The 18,973-nt window shown below is 38.2% G+C and overlaps 1 protein-coding gene across 6 annotated transcripts in view; it reads right to left on the reverse strand.

Moving 5' to 3' along the window:
• LOC123622425 (agouti signaling protein) overlaps positions 1–18,973 on the reverse strand; it is a 202,413-nt gene that overhangs the window by 60,265 nt on the left and 123,175 nt on the right. For 3 of the 6 annotated variants that reach the window (XM_045528786.1, XM_045528787.1, XM_045528791.1), the window contains one exon: positions 10,568–10,610. The exons of 2 other annotated variants lie outside the window; for them this stretch is intronic. In XM_045528786.1, coding sequence (XP_045384742.1) covers positions 10,568–10,610 — 43 coding nt within the window. Of the gene's footprint in view, positions 1–10,567; positions 10,611–11,925; positions 11,957–18,973 lie in introns of those variants that run through there. One more of the 6 variants, XM_045528792.1, reaches the window with a different exon arrangement.

Consider the following 18,973-nt stretch of genomic DNA (forward strand, 5'->3'; position numbering starts at 1 on the left):
AGAAATGTTCAGCATCCTTAGTCTTCAGACATATGCAAATTAAAACCATAATATGATGCCACTGGAAGGACTAAAATATAAGACAATACCAAATATTAGCAAAGATATAGAGTGACTAGAACTCTCATAGGAATATAAAATGATACAAACACTTTAGAGAACTGGCAGTTTCTTATATAGTGAAATATATAATACACCTATCCTATGGTCAACAATTCTATTCCTAGGTATTTACCCAAGAGAAATAAAATGTGTATCCACAAAAATACTAGTACAATAATGTTCACAGAAGCGCTATCCATAACAGCTCAAAACTGGAAACAACTTGGATATCTATTAATAGTAAAATTGATAAATAAAGTATAACTAATAAACTAATAGAGGAAATAAAATAATAAAAAATAATTAATTGGTCCAAAAGAAGCAAAAAAGGAGAGAAAAGGGAACATAAAACAAGTGGAACAAATCAAAACAAATACTAAGATGATAGATCTAATTTCAAACATATAAGTAATTACATTAACTATAAATGGGCACAATTAAAATATAAAGATTATCAGATTGTGTATTTTTGTTTGTTTGTTTTGAGACAGAGTCTCACTCTGTTGCCTGGGCTAGAGTGCCGTGGCATCAGCCTAGCTCACAGCAACCTCAAACTCCTGGGCTCAAGTGATCCTTCTGCCTCAGCCTCCCGAGTAGCTGGGACTACAGGCATGTGCCACCATGCCCGGCTAATTTTTTCTTTATATATTTTTAGTTGTCCATATAATGTCTTTCTATTTTTAGGAGAGATGGGGTCTTGCTCTTGCTCAGGCTGGTCTCAAACTCCTGAGCTCAAATGATCCACTCACCTCAGCCTCCCAGAGTGCTAGGATTACAGGTGTTGAGCCACCACGCCCAGCCTACCAGATTGTGTATTAATTTCCTTTTGCCACTATAACAAATTACCACACATTTCATGGCTTAAAACATTAAAAATTTATTATCTTATAGTTCTGAAGGTCAGATGTCCAAAATAGGCTTCATGGGCTAAAATTAAGGTGTTGGCAAGGTTGCTACATTCTTTCCGAAGCCTCTAGGGGAAAATCCATTCCCTGCCTTTTCCAGCTTCTAGAGCCCACTTACATTCCTTTCTTCAAGGCGCTTTCCATCTTTAAAGCCAGCAGTGTAGCATCTTTAAATCTCTCTTGCTCCAACTGTCCTGCCTCCCTCTTTCACTCATAACAACACTTATGATTATATTGGGCCTACCTGGATAATCCAGCATAATCTGCCCATCTCAAGATCCTTCCCTTAATCACATCTGCATAGTTCTTTTTGCCATATTAGGTAACATATTTATAGTTTCCAGGGATAGGACATAGGCATCTGTGATGGTCAATTTTATGTGTCAACTTGTCTGGGCCAGCCATGGGGTATCTAGATATTTAGCTAGATATTATTTAAGGTGTTTCTGTGAGGGTGTTTTCAGATAAGACTAACATTTAAATTGCTAGACTGAGTAAAGCAGATTGCCTTCTGTAATGTGGGTATACCTCATCCAATTAGTTAAAGGCTTGAATAGAACAAAAGGCTGACCCTTCCCCAAGTAAAAGAGAATTTTCCTGCTTGGTGGCCTTTGAACTGGAACATCAGCTCTTCCTGGTTCTATAGCAGCTTCTGGACTTCAGACTTGAACTAGGACATCAGCACTGCAGATTTTGGAGAGGCCATTATTATGACTACCACAGATTAAATAACAAAATTCAATTCTATGCGGCTTATAAAAGATATACTTTAAATATCAGATCAATTTATTTATTTATTTATTGTTTTAGAGACAGAGTCTCGCTCTGTAGCCCAGGCTGGAATGCGGTGGCATGAGATCATAGCTCAATGCAACCTTAAACTCCTGGGCTGAAGTGATCCTCCTGCCTTAGCCTCCCTAGTAGCTGGGACTATGGTTGTGTGCCACCACACCCAGCTAATTTTTTTTGTTTTGTGTAGAGATGGGGTCTCACTATGTTGCCCAGGCTGTTGTTGAACTCCTGGCCTCAAGCAATCCTCCTGCCTCAGCCTCTCAAAGTGCTGGGATTTCAGGCATGAGCCACTGTGCCCAGCCTAAATATGAGATTTAGACAGTTTTAAAGTAAGAATGTAAAAAGATACGACCTAAAAATACTAACCAAAAGAAAGCTGATTAATATCAGACAAAGTAGTCTTTAAGGAAAGAAGCATTACTATAGATAAAGAGATTCTTCATAATGATAAATGATCAGTTCAACAGGAAAATATAATAGTTCTAAATGTGTTTGTGGCTAATAACAGTCTCAAAACATATAAAGCAAAGATGGACAAAACTAAAAGAAAAATAGAAAATTTGCAATTCTGCCTTTAGAAATGTGAGATTTTAATATTCCTCCCACAGTAATAAAGGGACAAAAATATTTAAAAGACTTAAACAACATGATTTACAAACTTGACCTTACTGACTTAACTGAATGCTGCACCCACCAACTGTAGAATATATTATACATTCTTTCAAGTGTGTATAGAACATTTAGCAAAATAGACTATGCACTGGGCCATAAAGCAAATTTAAACAAATTACAAAGGATGTTAATCATAAAAAATGTTCTTTATGGGGAATTAAGACAAAAATCAATAACAAAAATTGAGAAAAATCCATATATATATATGAAAAAGATAATAAAAGAATATTTTGAACATCTTTTCTAACAATTTGAAAATTTAGATGAAATGGAAAAATGCCTGGAAAAATGCAAACTACCTAAACTGACACAAGAAGAAAGAAAAAAATCTTAATAATCCTTATCCGAAAGAAACTGAATTGGTAATTTAAAACTTCTATACCAAGAAAGTTATAAGCCTGGATATTGTTCACCAGTGGATTGATCTAAATATTCAAAAATAAAAAATATCAATCTTACTCAAACCCTTCTAGAGAATTAAAAAAAGATGGAAGACTTTTGAACTCATTTCATGACACTAACATGACTTTTATATCAAAGCCTAATAACGACACTACAAGAGAAAAACTTCAGGTCAAACTTTCTCATGAACATAGATGCGAAAATCCTAACCAAAATCTTGCATACCCAAACTAGCAATATATAAAAGCACTAATACTCCATGATAAAATTGGATTTATTCCAGGAATACAAGATTAAGTTACCATTCAAAGAAATCAATCACTGTAGTTCATCATAACAAAATAAATAAGGTCCTTACAACTAACATCATACCAAATGGGGAAAAACTGAAAGCCGTTCTGCTAAGATCTAGAACAATACAAGGATGCCTTGTTTCACCACTTTTATTCAACGTAGTACTGGTAATACCAGCCATAGCAAATAGACAAAAGAAAGAAATAAAGTACATTCAAATAGGAAAGGAAGAAGTCAAGTTGTTCTTGTTTGCAGACCACATGATCTTATATTTAGAAAAACCTAAAGACTCCACCAAAAATCTATTTAAACCGATGAATAAATTCAGTAAAGTTGCAGGATAAAAAATCAACATTAAAAAGTCAGTAGCATTTCTATATGCCAACAGCAAACAATATGAAAAATCAAGAAAGCAACCCCATTTTATGATAGCTATAAAAAAATTACTTAGGAATAAACTTAACCAAAGAAGAGAAATGTCTCTATGATGAAAATTATAAAACATTGATGAAAGAGATTAAGGAGGACACAAAAAAATGGAACAATATCCTATGTTTATGGATTGAAATAATTAATACTGTTAAAATGTCCATACTACCCAAAGCAATTTACAGAACAATCCAATCCCTATCAAAATAGAAATGACAGGCCTGGCGTGGTGGCTCATGCCTGTAATCCTAGCACTCTGGGAGGCTGAGGCAAGTGGATCATTTGAGCTCAGGAGTTTGAGACCAGCCTGAGCAAGAGCAAGACCCCATCTCTACTAAAAATAGAAGGAAATTATATGGACAAATAAAAATATATATATAAAAAATTAGCCAGGCATGGTGGTGCATGTCTGTAGTCCCAGCTACTCGGGAGGCTGAGGCAGGAGGATCGCTTGAGCCCAGGTGTTTGAGGTTGCTGTGAGCTAGGCTGATGCCATAGCACTCTAGCCTGGGCAACAGAGTAAGACTCTGTCTCAAAAAAATAAAAAATAAAAATAAAACAAAATAGGAATGACATTCTTCATAGAAATAGCAAAAACAATCCAAAAATTCATGTGGAGTCACAAAATATGTAGACTAGCCAAAGTAATCATGAGCAAACAAACAAACAAACAAACAAAAAAACAAAGATGGAGGCATCACATTACCAGACTTCAAATTACACTGCAAAGCCATTGTAACCAAAACAGTATGGCATAAAAACAGACACATAGACTAATGAAACAGAATATAGAACCCAGAAATAACAGTCAACTTATTATTGACAAAGGCGCCAAGAACATACATTGAGGAAAGGATGCCCTCTTCAATAAATGGTGCTGGAAAAACTGGATAGCCATATGCAGAAGGATGAAACTAGACCCCTATCTCTCACCATATACAAAAATCAACTCAAAATGGGTTAAAGACTTAAATGTAAGGCCTGAAACTATGAAACTGTTAGAAGAAAGCATTGGAGAAATGCTTTAGGACAAAGATTTCTTAAGATCCCAAAAGTACAGGCAATCAAAGCAAAAATGAACAAGTGGGATCACATCAAACTAAAAAACTTCTCCACAGCAAAGGAAACATTCAACAAATTGAAGAAACAACCTACAGAATGGGAGAAAATATTTGCAAAGTATTCAACAGACAGGAATTAATAACCAGAATATATAATATAAGGAACTCAACTCAATAATAAGCAATCAAATAATCTGATTAAAAAATGGGCAAAAGGCTGGGTGTGGTGGCTCACGCCTGTAATCCTAGCACTCTGGGAGGCCGAGGTGGGTGGATTGCTCGAGGTCAGGAGTTCGAGACCAGCCTCAGCAAGAGCGAGACCCTGTCTCTACTAAAAAATAGAAAGAAATTATCTGGCCAACTAAAATATACATGCAGAAAAAAATTAGCCGGGCATGGTGGTGCATGCCTGTAGTCCCAGCTACTGGGGAGGCTGAGGCAGTAGGATCGCTTAAGCCCAGGAGTCTGAGGTTGCTGTGAGCTAGGCTGACGCCACGGTACTCACTCTAGCCTGGGCAACACAGCGAGACTCTGTCTCAAAAAAAAAAAAAAAAAAAAAAGGGCAAAGGATTTCAGTAGACATTTCTCAAAAGAAGGCATACAAATGGCCAACTGGTATATGAATAAATGCTCAACATCACTAGTCATCAGGGAAATGCAAATCAAAACCACAGTGAGATATCTCACCCTTGTTAAAATAACCATTGTCAAAAAGACAGAAAACAAATGCTGGTGAGGATGTGGAGAAAATGTGGTATATATATTAACATATAATGGAATATTATTCCACCATAAAAAAGAATGAAATCCTGTCATTTGCAACAATACTAAGTGAAATAAACTAGGCACAGAAAGTCAAATATTGCACTCATACATGGGAGCTAAAAACAATTGATCTCAGGAAGGTGAACAGAATAGTGGTTACCAGAGGCTGGGAAGGTAGTGGGGAGGGGAGATAGATAGCAGTTGGTTAATAGGTACAAAAATATTAATATAATTAGATTGAAGAATAAGATCTAATGCTCAGTAGCACAATAGGGTGATGATAATTAATAATAATTTATTGGATATTTCAAAATAGAGAATATATTTATAATGTTTTCAACACAAAGGAATGATAAATGGTTGAGGTGATAGATATTCTAATTATACTGATTTGATCATTACACATTATATGCTTATATCAAAGTATCACAAGTACCCCATAAATATATATAACCATTGTATATCCATAAAAATAAAAAATAAAATGTATAAGGTAGAAAAATCACAGGGTCATTTTAATTGATGAGGAAAATAAATTTCATAAAATTCAACATCTATCAATGTTTACAAATCATATCAAACTAGGAATACAAGAGAGCTCATTTTAGACAAAATTCTTTTTCTTTTTTTTTTTTCTCTTTCTTTTTTTGAGACAGAGTCTCACTCTGTTGCCCAGGCTAGAGTGCCATGACGTCAGCCTAGCTCACAGCAACCTCAAACCCCTGGGCTCAAGCAATCCTATTGCCTCAGCCTCCTGAGTAGCTGGGACTACAGGCATGCGCCACCATGCCTGGCTAATTTTTTATATATATGTTTTTAGTTGTTGAGCTAATTTCTTTTTATTTTTTTAGTAGAGACAGAGTCTCACTCTTGCTCAGACTGGTCTCAAACTCCTGAGCTCAAACGATCTGCTCACCTTGGCCTCCCAGAGTGCTAGGATTACAGGCGTGAGCCACCATGCCCAGCCTTAGACACAATTCTTTAAGGGGATAACAAAAACCTCAGTAATCAAGATAAATAAGATTTTAATGCAATATTTTTTAAAATTAAATTTAGCACAAAAGATCCATAGTAGACAAAATATCAAAATTTTAAATAAAGACAGAAATCAACATTTTGATTTCTTCTTTTGCCTCAGGCTCCAATATGACTCAACATAGCACTGTGGGAAATGATATTTGAAACAAGTGCACAACAAAGGGCTCATATCTATAATATTTAAAGAACTCTCATAGGTCAATAAAAATATCAGACAACCCAATAGAAAAACAGATTCAAGACCTGAACAGCTATTTCATAAAACAGAATAGCCAATGGCCAATAAGTAGATTAAAAGGTGCCCAGCTTTCATTAGTCTTCAAGGAAATAAAAATTAAAATAAAAAGCATTTCACTAGACATCCATCAAAATGGCTAAATGTAAAAGACAGACAATACCAACTGCTGGTGAGGATGTAGAAAAAAATTGAAATCTCAGACATTGCTGGTGGGAATGTAAAATGATATAACCACTTTGGAAACTTGCACCATCCGTAAAAGCAGAATACACACCTGTCCAATGATTCAGCAATTCCACTTCTAGATATACCCAATAAAAATGCATTCATATGTTTATAAAAAATCTGTTCAAGAATATTCCTAGCACCACTGTTCATAATAACCCCCAACTGGAAACACCCTAAACATCTATTAAGAGAATGGATAAATAAATTGTGGCATATTAATTCATTAAATACTATACAACAATGAGAATAAACAAAATACTACCATATGCAATAATATAAATGAATCGCACAAACCTAATATTAAGGAAAAGAAATGATACATACAAACTCGTACACATAATAAAGCCCACAAACAGGCAAAACTTAATTTGTGGTGTTAGAAGTCAGGTTAGTGATTATCCTTCGAAGAAAAAGGGACTTGAAGAGAGAAGGAAAGGGCTTCTGAGTGCTGTTAGTTTCTTATTTCTAGATCTAGGTTCTGGTTTTCTGGGTGTGTTCACATGGTGAAAATTTATCAAGCCGGACACTTTTCTTTGTGTGTTTTATTTCAATAACAACTTTACTTAAAAGAAAATAAAAGTATGTCCAGACCACTTAGGAGTCCAGGAAAAAGGTAAATGAAGATTTTAAAAATTAAGCAATCAAGTAAAAAAGTCAGCTATCACAACCTAGGGAATCTGACTCCATTCCCTCTCCCTCAGCTAAGGCAGATACTTTAGGCTGTCATCTTATCCACAAGGATCCTGGACAGTAGAGGTGGCAAGTCTTTGTTCTTCCATTTGATGCATAGGAAGATGGAACCCCTGAGCAGGTCAAGTCTCACAGGCAATTAGAGGTGGATGAAAGACCAGAATCTGGTCTCTTAATTCCTGGTCCTGAGCTTTGTTCACTAGAGCCAGCTATTCCTGTGAGTCAGGACACATGACCTTGCTAAGCCTAGGTTCCAAGCACCAAATGTTTTCATTAGGGTTCAGCAAATTTTTCTGTGTCCCTAATTTATAGTAATGCCAGGATGGAACATTTTCCCCTAACTTATAGTAATGCCAAGGACTGGGTATCTGTTTTAAGTCAGTTCAACGATGAAATAAACAGATAGTCAGTAGTCACTGTGTACACTTCCTTGGAGGCAAATGTCAAGGGGTGCAGCTACAGGACATAAGGAGGCAGTTTTAAATAACCACTTTTCCGCTTTCTAAAAGACCGATTACTGGCTGTTTGTATTGAATGAGTCATAATGGCATTTGAGTGCAGAATAACCTAAGTGAAGAGTGAAAATACATAACACCTGAGATTCTGTCTGCTTCAACTATTTCTAAAGAAGTGAGGAGAATCACAATTCTCATCCTTCTATCTTTTAAACAAGATTCAAATTGTGAATGTCTTGAATTTAGTACTTTTGTTCTGATTCTTCTAAAAAATACCGGAATATAAAGAGAAAAATCTGTAAGCACAGGTTTAGGGAACAGATGGAGACCAAACCGGTGGCTGTCTAGCAGGCAATTTATGGCTGGATCCTAGCTTTGTGGAAGTCATCAGAGGGGCTTATGGAACCCTTCCCCCTACTGGCAACACCCCCATTCCTCATCTTTTTCCTCAAGAAAGTTGCCCGGTAAGCAAAATACAGACTTCTAAGGGCTGTAGGGAATACTTGGCCCCCTAGACCCAGCTACACAGTTATTGAAATTAAAGACAGACTCTAGCTTTATAGTTCTTTTCATTTTCTCCCAAAATCTGAATAAATCTTCCCAACCCAACCGGTCAGTTTTCTCTCAAATCACTCTTTATTTCTTTGTGTACATTTTCCCTCCGAATTGTATTCTTTCTTATCTCAGTTAACAATGACGCCCTACCTGACCCCCTCCCAGACATCTGATCTTTTTGTTTCCTATTTTCTATTTTTCTTCTATGAGAATTTTCTCCCTTTTTGATGAGTGTCCTGGCTCTGGTTCCTTACCTCTTTTGCCTGACTCTGAACACTTGACTCCTTTACTTCCCTGGGCCAGACTGTAACGGCATCTTTACTAAAATGCTTACCCATATGCAGAAGTGCTTGGAAGAAAGAGTCATGATGTAACTGAGATATGTTAAGTTTTATGTTGTTTTTTATTTTTATTTTTTTTGAGACAGAATCTCACTCTGTTGCCTGGGCTAGAGTGAGTGCCGTGGCGTCAGCCTAGCTCACAGCAACCTCAAACTCCTGGGCTTAAGCGATCCTACTGCCTCAGCCTCCCGAGTAGCTGGGACTACAGGCATGCGCCACTATGCCCGGCTAATTTTTTCTATATATATTTTTAGTTGTCCAGATAATTTATTTCTATTTTTAGTAGAGATGGGGTCTCGTTCAGGCTGGTCTCGAACTCCTGACCTCTGCGATCCACCCGCCTCGGCCTCCCAGAGTGCTAGGATTACAGACATGAGCCACTGCGGCCGGCCAGTTTTATGTTATTTTAACATTTGAGATTCCTCTAGATTGATTGTCTTTAGGAACCAGAAACAACTCCTTTCCCAGATTGCATTCCAGCTCACAGCCCCTTACACAAAATGAGGATTATTGCAGTGGACAGTAAAATAGCCCATTAAAAGTAATTGTCTCAATTGTGGCTATACATTTCCCTATGTACTTAAATCTACAAGAGCTCCAAAGCAATAAAATCTGGTATTGGGTTTCCTGGATCCACAAGATTCTGTTTTCAAAGCCTCAACCTGACAGAGGCTGAAACCAAACACTTCAACCTTCAATTTATTAATATTTCTTTTGAAGTAAGGGTCAGTCTCCTTTCTTACATCTGTCTGACAGGATGTTGGAGTGACTAAATCAAAAAGGCTACAATGGGCCCCCCATTCCTGGTAATTACCTTTGCATGGGACTATTCTGCTGAGGGTTGTGCCCAAAAGTGAAGCCATCAGTGTAAGTGCCCAGATCCTTAATGAAATCCCTGTGGCTTAAGAAAAGTAGACACAGACACAGTCCCTACCTTCAACATGAATCAGATTCTTCTTTATTTTCACAGAGCAGTTTGACCAAAGGAAACATCTCATTTTCAGGGCTCAGCTCAGGAGATTTCTAAAGGCGTGCTTCCAGGACATGGTTCCATTACTCCCTGGGTTTGCTCCTCAGATTGTCTGTGTTGTGGGCTTAGTGCAACATGGCTGCTCCCTCTCCGAGGGTTCTTCTCTGTTCCTGCAGGTATCTCAGTAGGGCTCTGCACTCTGGTACAGTGAAGGGTACAGAACTGACCTGCAGCGCTTTTTTTTCTGGTACCATCTCAGTTACCTGCCTACAAGGCATGGGCAGTGGCCAACCACTTTTACAGTAATTTAGGTGCTTAAACATTTTGGAAAATTCTATACCCAAATAAGAAACTATGAGTTTGAAACTCCAATTAATCGAATGTACCAGGCAAAAATCATCTAGGCACCTCAGCTTAGGGAAAGTTTTACCATAGAAGAAGCAAACAAAGAAACAAACAAGCAAAAAAATAAGAGTACGAGGAAGGAAGAGGGGAAATGGAGGCAGAAGAAGAGAAAGCAGAGAAGAAATTGAGCCCACGGATATATTACTATAGCACAGATATCATACTGTAACCAAAACACCCTTTCAGAAAGAGAAAGAAATTTCTTCTTTCCCCATTGGGGCTCACCTCTCTATACAACGCCCGGTTCCAGGAATCGTCGGTAGCTGCTCTGTGTGGGCAGTAAGAGATAATTCCAGATCAAAAGAAGGGTTCTGAAATCAAGATGTAGATGAACAGTTTTGCAAATGGAATCCAGGACCTCTGGTGATTTATGAAGATTCTTCCAATCGTTCTGTGGGCTGGGTCAAAATGCAAGGCACACAAAATGTGTTGCGTGGTTTTGTTTTCTTTCTTCCTTCCCCCCCCCCCTTTGAAACGAATTTCCACTGCAGATTTGAGTCAAAATTTTAAAGTGCCAAAGCAAATATTTTTAAACTGGGGTACAAATAATCACAAGGGATTCAGCAAACACCCTCAAAAGTGTTTTTTGTTTGCTTGCTTGTTTATTTAATCTAGTAAATAGGTGAGACTCTTGTTCTGCTTAAATAGTGTAAAGACTAAAAATTTCGAGACTCACCAATCCAGATGAAAAGATGAACCTTGCAAAGCATACCTTTTTCAAAGGAGAAAAGTAAGATTCTTTCTTCTTGGGGTTTCCCATTTCCCAATATCATTTATTCCAGGTCCTCTTTCTCAGCACTGCTTTCTAGCTCAATGCCTACAGTTTAAAGTCAGGAGCAGCCACTACCAAGAACAATCCCTCTCTGCTGTCACTGCTGTCTTTATTTAGGTTTTTCTTTCAGGGAGCAGGAGCTCAGGTGTGGCATGAAGGGGACATCAAATGCAGCTGCAGCTTGGGAAAATCTCTTTTTCCTCATTCTAGCTCTTACTGCAAGAGTTAACCTCAGGAAAGCCTGGGCTGCTAGTGAAGAGTTTTGTGAATTACCTAATGACCCAGCTGCTAGCCATACAGCACAACAAAGCTGCCCATTTAGGCTGAGATAAAAATTTGCACTTATACCTAGGTCTGCTTTTCCTTTCCTAACAGAGAAACGTGTACTTTCAGCTATTTGTTGGACTAATTTCCACAGCTATAGTTTCCTAGAATTTCAAAATAGATGGGCTGCCTACACCGCAGGTAAACAGTTTGGAAGCTGTAAATTAGAATGGACTTGGAAGCCTCTAACTGGGTTTTGCTGAAGTGTTTGCAACACTATTTACCTGTTTGGATAATTCTGTCATATGTACCAAGTGCTTTCCAATAATTCAGATGCCAGCTGGTATTACCCAGATGCTATTAGCCCTCTTGCTCCTTTGGTGCAGACTCACACAGGAATAAAGGGAAGCAATGTTTTTTCCCACCTTATTTGATAAGGTGAATACAACTTATTCAAATTTTTAATGTGATTGGAAAAAAAAAAAAAGAAAAGAAAAAGAAGGTAAAAGAAACCTATCCCAACATCTGGATGGAATTTATTACATACCTTTCTGGGACCCCTGGTTCCTGAATGCTTCACTAACAATCCCTCTTCCAAGTGTGCAGAGAGGCTCAATGACTCAGCCTGCCACGGAAAGATACTTTGCTGACAGATACTGTAAGTTTCATTTAAACTGGTTGTAAAGATGTTGTAGCTGTGACCAAACCTCTAGCAGGGGGAGGTGAGGCAGCACATGCCACATAGGCATGCTCACACATTTCTGTGTGAATATCCAGTAGGAAAGTTATTCACCACTTCTGGAGAGACTGGAAGTTCTCTACTGAACTGCACAGTATCTTGGCCCTAGAATCTGCCTCATGCATGTTTATAACTGACCAACCTCTGTCAAGGTATCCCCCCTTCACTATCATACCACCTTATTTTCTTCCTAGAACTCATCATTATTTGAATTACAATTGACCCTTGAACAACACAGGCTTGAACTGCACTTACACGTGGATTTTTTTCAATAAATATGTTAGAAAATTTTTTGGAGATTTGCAACAATTTGAAAAAATTCTCAGATGAAATGTGTAACCTAGAAATATGGAAAAAATTAAGAAAAAGTTAAGTATATCATGAATGCATAAAATATATGTAGATACTAGTCTTTTTTTATCATTTACTACCATAAAATAGACACAAATCTATTATAAAAAGTTAAAACTTATCAAAATTAGGCACACACATACAGGATGTACATGGTATACCATTCACAGTCAGGAGAAATGTGAACAAATATAAAGATTTAGTATTACATCATAACTGCATAAAATTAACTGTAGTTCATATGGTATTACTGTAATAATTTCATAGCCACTTGCTGTTTCTATTGCAGTGAGCTCAAGTGTTGCCAGTATCCACTTAAAAAGTCATGTGACACTAATCATCTCTGCAGAAGCAGTTTGTCTCTCCAGGAATTTGCATATTGCAGTAAAAAGTGATCACTCATGGTTTTTGAATATTTTTCATCATGTTTAATGCAATACTGTAAACCTTGAACAATATGATGGGACCAATATGAAATGCCACTAGTGATGCTGGAAGTGCTCCCAAGAAGAAAAAAGCCATGACATTACAAGAAAAAGTTGAATTGTTTGATATGTACTGTAGATTGAGGTTTGCAGCTTTGGTTGCCCACCATTTCAGACCGACAATTCATCTTGTAAACAGATGATGAAAACTTACGATATCAATAAATACGGTATAATACTGTATTTTCTCTTTCTTGTGATTTTCTTAATAACATTTTCTTTTCTCTAGCTTACTTCATTGTGAGAATACAGTATATAATATATATACAAAATGTGTTAATCAATTATTTATGTTATTGGCAAGGCTTCCAGTAAACAGGCTATTGGGGGGAGTCAAAAGTTATACACAGTCACGCCTGTAATCCTAGCACTCTGGGAAGCCGAGGCAGGTGGATTGTTTGACCTCAGGAGTTTGAGACCAGCCTGAGCAAGAGCGAGACCCCATCTCTATTAAAAATAGAAAGAAATTATATGGACAACTAAAAATATATATATAAAAAAGTTAGCCAAGCATGGTGGTGCATGCCTGTAGTCCCAGCTACTTGGGAGGCTGAGGCAGGAAGATTGCTTGAGCCCAGGAGTTGAGGTTGCTGTGAGCTAGGCTGACGCCACGGCACTCTAGTCTGGGCAACAGAGTGAGACTTTGTCTCAAATAAATAAATAAATAAATAAATAAATAATAAATAAATAAAATCATCAGCATACCAGGGTGCTATACTTGGGGGTGAAATTCCCTGGTCTTCTTCACTCCATTGCCAAGTACATTGTAAGATTTCAGTAAATGTTAATTGATTATTTGGGGCACAAATGTCAATAAGTGAAAGCAATTTTTTTACAGGGAACATTTTATCATCATCTTAGATGTTACTTTTTTTTTTCTTGCCTAGGTACAAGTCCCTAGGTATAATAATCTTATCTGTTTCCTCTGCTGTGTGTTCATGAATGAAATAAAAAATGAGTATAGCCCAAGCATAGTGGTTCACACCTGTAAACCCAGCACTTTGGGAGGCGAGGCAGGAAAACTGCTTGAGGCCAGGAGTTCCAGGCCAACTTGGGCAACATGGTGAAATCCCATCTCTACAAAAAATTTAAAAAAAAAAAAAAAAGTCAGGCATAGTCCCAGCTACTCAGTAAGCTGAGGCAGGAGGATCACTTGAGCCCAGAAGTTGGAGGCTGCAGTGAGCTATGATCACATCACTGTACTCCAGCCTGGGTGACAGAGCTAGACCCTGTCATTAAGAAAAAAAAAAAGAGTATACAAATACACTTTATTGAACCTTAGGGTGTTCCTGGACCATCAGTATAGGGGAGAAGATACTATTCAGAAAAATTTAGGGCCGGGCGTGGTGGCTCACGCCTGTAATCCTAGCATTCTGGGAGGCCGAGGCAGGTGGATTGTTTGAGCTCAGGAGTTCGAGACCAGCCTGAGCAAGAGCCAGACCCTGTCTCTACTAAAAAAGATAGAAAAGAAATTAGCTGGACAACTAAAATATATACAAAAAATTAGCCAGGCATGGTGGCACATGCCTGTAGTCCCAGCTACTCAGGAGGCTGAGGCAGTGGGATTGCTTGAGCCCAGGAGTTTGAGGTTGCTGTGAGCTAGGCTGACGCCATGGCACTCTAGCCTGGGCAACAGAGTGAGACTCGGTCTCAAAAAAAAAAAAAAAAAGAAAGAAAAATTTAAACCTTGCACAAAGTTTGCTGGGAACGTTGATTTGCAGGTGCCCCCACCATACAATGAGAGAGCTTTAGTTAGGAGGGAAAATAGCATCATAACAGGGGTCTGCAACCTATGGTGAGTTGTATAGTTATTTCATTATATATTACAATGTATTATAATGATAATAGAAATAAAGTGCACAATAAATGTAATGTGCTGGAATCATCCTGAAACCATCAACCATCCCCCCCACCTCCCGCTTGTCTGTGGAAAAAGGTCCCTGGTGCCAAAAGGTTGGGGACCACTGTCATGCAAAATGCCCAAGATTAAGGAGAAACAGTTGCATTAAAGAGCTGCTTGGCACAAACTATTTGATTTTAATTGCATGGAAGATAATTGGCCTAATTGGTTTGTAAAAGATTTGGAAACAAAACTACACTAGGGAAAAATAAATAATGACCAAGAACTGCTGAAGCAAGACAATGAGATTCATTTCAACCTAAATTATTCCTTAAGGCACAGTCTCTGCAAACTAGGAAAATATTTCAATTAAAGTTTTCTAACCTGCCTTGGAGCTTTATTTAAGAAGCTATGAGTATACTGAATTTTAAAAAATGGCCTCCCACAAAACTTTAATTCCCTTCCTTATTAAAGGATTTTATATTTCTCTGTCCTTTGACCTAAGAGTCTCATAATTTGGGTTGTGAAAGCCTCTAAAAAGTTAAGTCTTGGATCAGTCTTAGTTCACAGTCTTAGATTAAGCTGATAGTCTTTCTACAAAATCCCACTTTCATCAAGTCTTTACTCTCTATCTCTGGGATAAGCAAACTTTCTGAAAAGGCTTTGCAGGCAATAAGGCCTCTGTGGCAGCAATTGAACTCTGCTTGCTGGAAAGATATGTAAACTGCCAGGCATTGCTGTGCTCCGGTAATACTTCTTTTACAAAAACAGGAGGTGGGCCACATTTGCCTGCTTGCTAACGTAGTTTGCCATACCTAGTCTATCTGATGAAACCTAAATTCCTCACTCTGGCACCTCAGAAGGACATTTCATCATTTGTCTCTGCCTAATCTTCTACTGTTGTTCCCCAACATTAAGTCTAGTTCCAGTCCAAGTGTCCTCCCATTTCCCAAATGGTCTGCTTATTTCTGCTTTTAGGACTTTGCATATGTGGATCTCTTACCAGAAATAGCCTCTTCCCTTCATTATGCCTTTCCAAGTCCTCCATTCTTTAGGGTAGGACTTTCTTTATGAAACCTTTAAGGATACCTCCAACAAATGTTCCTCTTTCGCTTTTCTCAACCCTTCAAGACTATCCGTAGCCCCTAATGAAGCAAAATAGTTTGAATTTATTTCAACCCATTTAGTCAATTACAAGAGACAATACATTAGCTTATCTAGGTCTCTAATTGTCTTTTTCAGGTAAACCTTGCCTGGAGGGCAGGAGCCTACTCAGAGTTAGATTTACTATAAACCTAATTAAACTTTAGTTTTAGGGACCTTCACTTGCTTAGGTCTCTATACTTAATTTTGTCTTTATAATTCTATATTTTCTTACTTAAAGAGGGCTTCCAAATTTGTGTAAGCTTCAAGATCTGCAAAACCTGGATCTGCTCCTTGGCTTACCACAAGGCCTGGCATAAAGCTGATATAGCAGAAATTGCTAATAGTCCCTCAATGTCCATTTTTCTTGCTGGAATGCCTCCCAGGCTGTTGCATGAGGAAGGAATCCACATCTGTTTTGTTTAAGTCACAATCTCTATATAGCAGCTTAGACCTTGCATTATAAGCTGGTCACAGTAAGTGCCCCAAAATATTTATTGAACTAAATGTGGCCATTAACTAAGAAACAGATTGATGCGGATCTGCTATTCAGAATCATTCAGATCCTTATCTGCCCAAAGAATTTTTGCTACATTTGTATTTTATAGAATATCAAAACAGTGATAGGATATATTTGCATAATAAAACAATGTGTGGTTATAACTACATTTTCTGTTTTAGAGAAGGCAATTTACTTTTGGAGAACCTTAAAGCAAATTTGAGTAGCAGACTGCATAGGTGGCCTCATTAAAATGGGCCACTTCTTCACTTGGGCACACTCATCAACACTTTGCTTACCAACTTCCACCTAACTCTTGGCCCTCAGTTGTGTGATGGGTCTAATGGGATTCATTCTAGTATTCTACTTTTTTATAGGATTAAAATTCTCCATAAGAAAGAGGTTTTTTTCCCCCCAACCCTCACATGGAACCAAATCCATAATAAAAAGTGTTTAAAAACACCTGGAACATGTATAAAATGTTTAGATTTTTAATCTTCTTTATTCTCACCCACCCCCAACCCTAACCCTCACCCTATGATGTTCTTCAGACCACTCTCTGAGAAATACTCAGAATGTCTATTTCATCTCAAGTGACATTTTGAAATGAAGATGTTCTTCATTACGATAGTTACTTGTTATTCTGCTTTTTTAGACATTTTGCTTTGATTTTAAAACAACACCCTTGAGAGAGAGATCACCCTGGCCCTCCAAGAATGACTGAATATGTTAGCTATAGATCTCTTCCACTGCTCTAGGAAGTAGTTAAATTTCCAAGAAATTTGTCAAGTGACACATTAGAATACATCTGATCCACTGTACTTGTCAGAAACCTTTAGGTTCAAACCAGGTTTTTTGGCTATTTTAATGATCTTAGCTGCACTTGTAAAGTTTGTATAATCTGCTCTTGAGCACTTTTCACATTTTGCCCTCCTCCTCTACTCTTCTGTTACCCGAAAGTAACTGCCTGGCAAGTAACAAAAGTCTCAGGGAGAACGAGGGTCTTGATCCATAGTTTTAATCACTTGTGGCAAATGAGAAGAGCACTGGGAATGTTCTCCAAAGCAGTGTCTTCCCAAGGGAAAGTGGCAAGGGGTTTTTATGGGGTAGTAGAGAAAGAAAAGATGTGTCATCACATGTAGGGGTGTAGTTTCCCTTATGCATGTGTGGTTAGTTGTCATGCTCACACATGTTGCATGTTATGGTAATGAAGCTATAGGCCCTCCTGGGGTGGAGATATTGTCAAAACCACAAGGGGGTTTCGGCCTAGGTCCAGTTGCTTGTGGCACAAAGATCCAATTATTAAAGGACATCTTGTTCGGGGAACAAGAGAAGCTGCCTCAAATCCATCTCTCCAACTAAGAGAGATCATGGGCTTTTAAAGGATGGGTCCTGTGCCCTGGGGCAGGTCGTGGTGTAACTAAGAGGTGTAACTAACAAGGAGCTTGTGCATTGGGGGCAGGTTGTAGGGGATGGTGAATCTTTGTCAGGAAGTCTGCCTAGGGGCCTTCAGAATCTCAGCTCCTTTGTCTTGCAGAAAATGTACCATTTCTGGGAAACTACTCAAAAGGTCAAGCAGTTAGTGAAGGGAGAGGATTATAAAAAAATATATAGGGGTCGTTGAAATTTGTTCACAGAGCCAGTTACAGAGACTTTAGCATGGTCATGAGGTTAGTTCACTAGAGTTCATCTATAGGCTGCCAGGGTCTATCAAGGGCTAGTTTTAGCAGCTGAATAGCCACAGGCCTCCTAAACCAGGCTGTAGAACAGGTTGATTGCTCAAATTGGTTGAATTCCTATTTCTCTGGAGACCCTCCCTTCCTACTTACACTTTACTATCTTTTCAAGTTCTCCTTCACAGAGAAAACCCTATGCTTAAAATCTAAGGCAGTGATCCATCTAGAGAGTCTGGAAGCATGGTTATTTATAATAGGGAAAGAGGAGCCCCTATGATACGTTTTGTCCTGCTTTTCAGCTCTGATTTAGTAGATAAAGTCTTCAGAATATCAGAGTACCTCGTTTTCAATATGAGTAGTTATGCCGTGTCACAACCTTTCCCATTCTCCTCAACACACCCCCACCTTATTGCAGCAGATGACCTCGTCTTCTATTTTAAGAGCAAAACAGACCCCCAGTAGTAAACTCCCCTAAGCTCTTCCTGTCTCCTCTATTTCTCCTTTCTGCTTTCTCTCTCTCTCTTTTATTTAGAGACTGGGGTCTTGCTATATTGTCCAGGCTGGAGTGTAGTGGCTATGAACAGGCACAATCATAGCATAATGCAGCCTCAAATTCCTGGGCTCAAGTGATCCTCCTTCCTCAGCCTCCCAAGTAGCTGGGACCGCAGGTGATCACCACCATGCCTAGTTGTATTTGTTCTTTTCTCCCTTTCCCTACCATCCCCTCTCAAGTTCCACTCTATTTCCTTTTATAGCCCAACTTTCCCCCATAATTGCCTCTCCTGTGCATTCTCATTTTTTTCCTCAACTCTTTGTATAATAATATGTCTTTCAATCCTTCCTCATCACTCCTTTGAAAGGT

Source organism: Lemur catta, chromosome 17 (assembly GCF_020740605.2).
Source record: "Lemur catta isolate mLemCat1 chromosome 17, mLemCat1.pri, whole genome shotgun sequence".
Taxonomy (NCBI): domain Eukaryota; kingdom Metazoa; phylum Chordata; class Mammalia; order Primates; family Lemuridae; genus Lemur; species Lemur catta.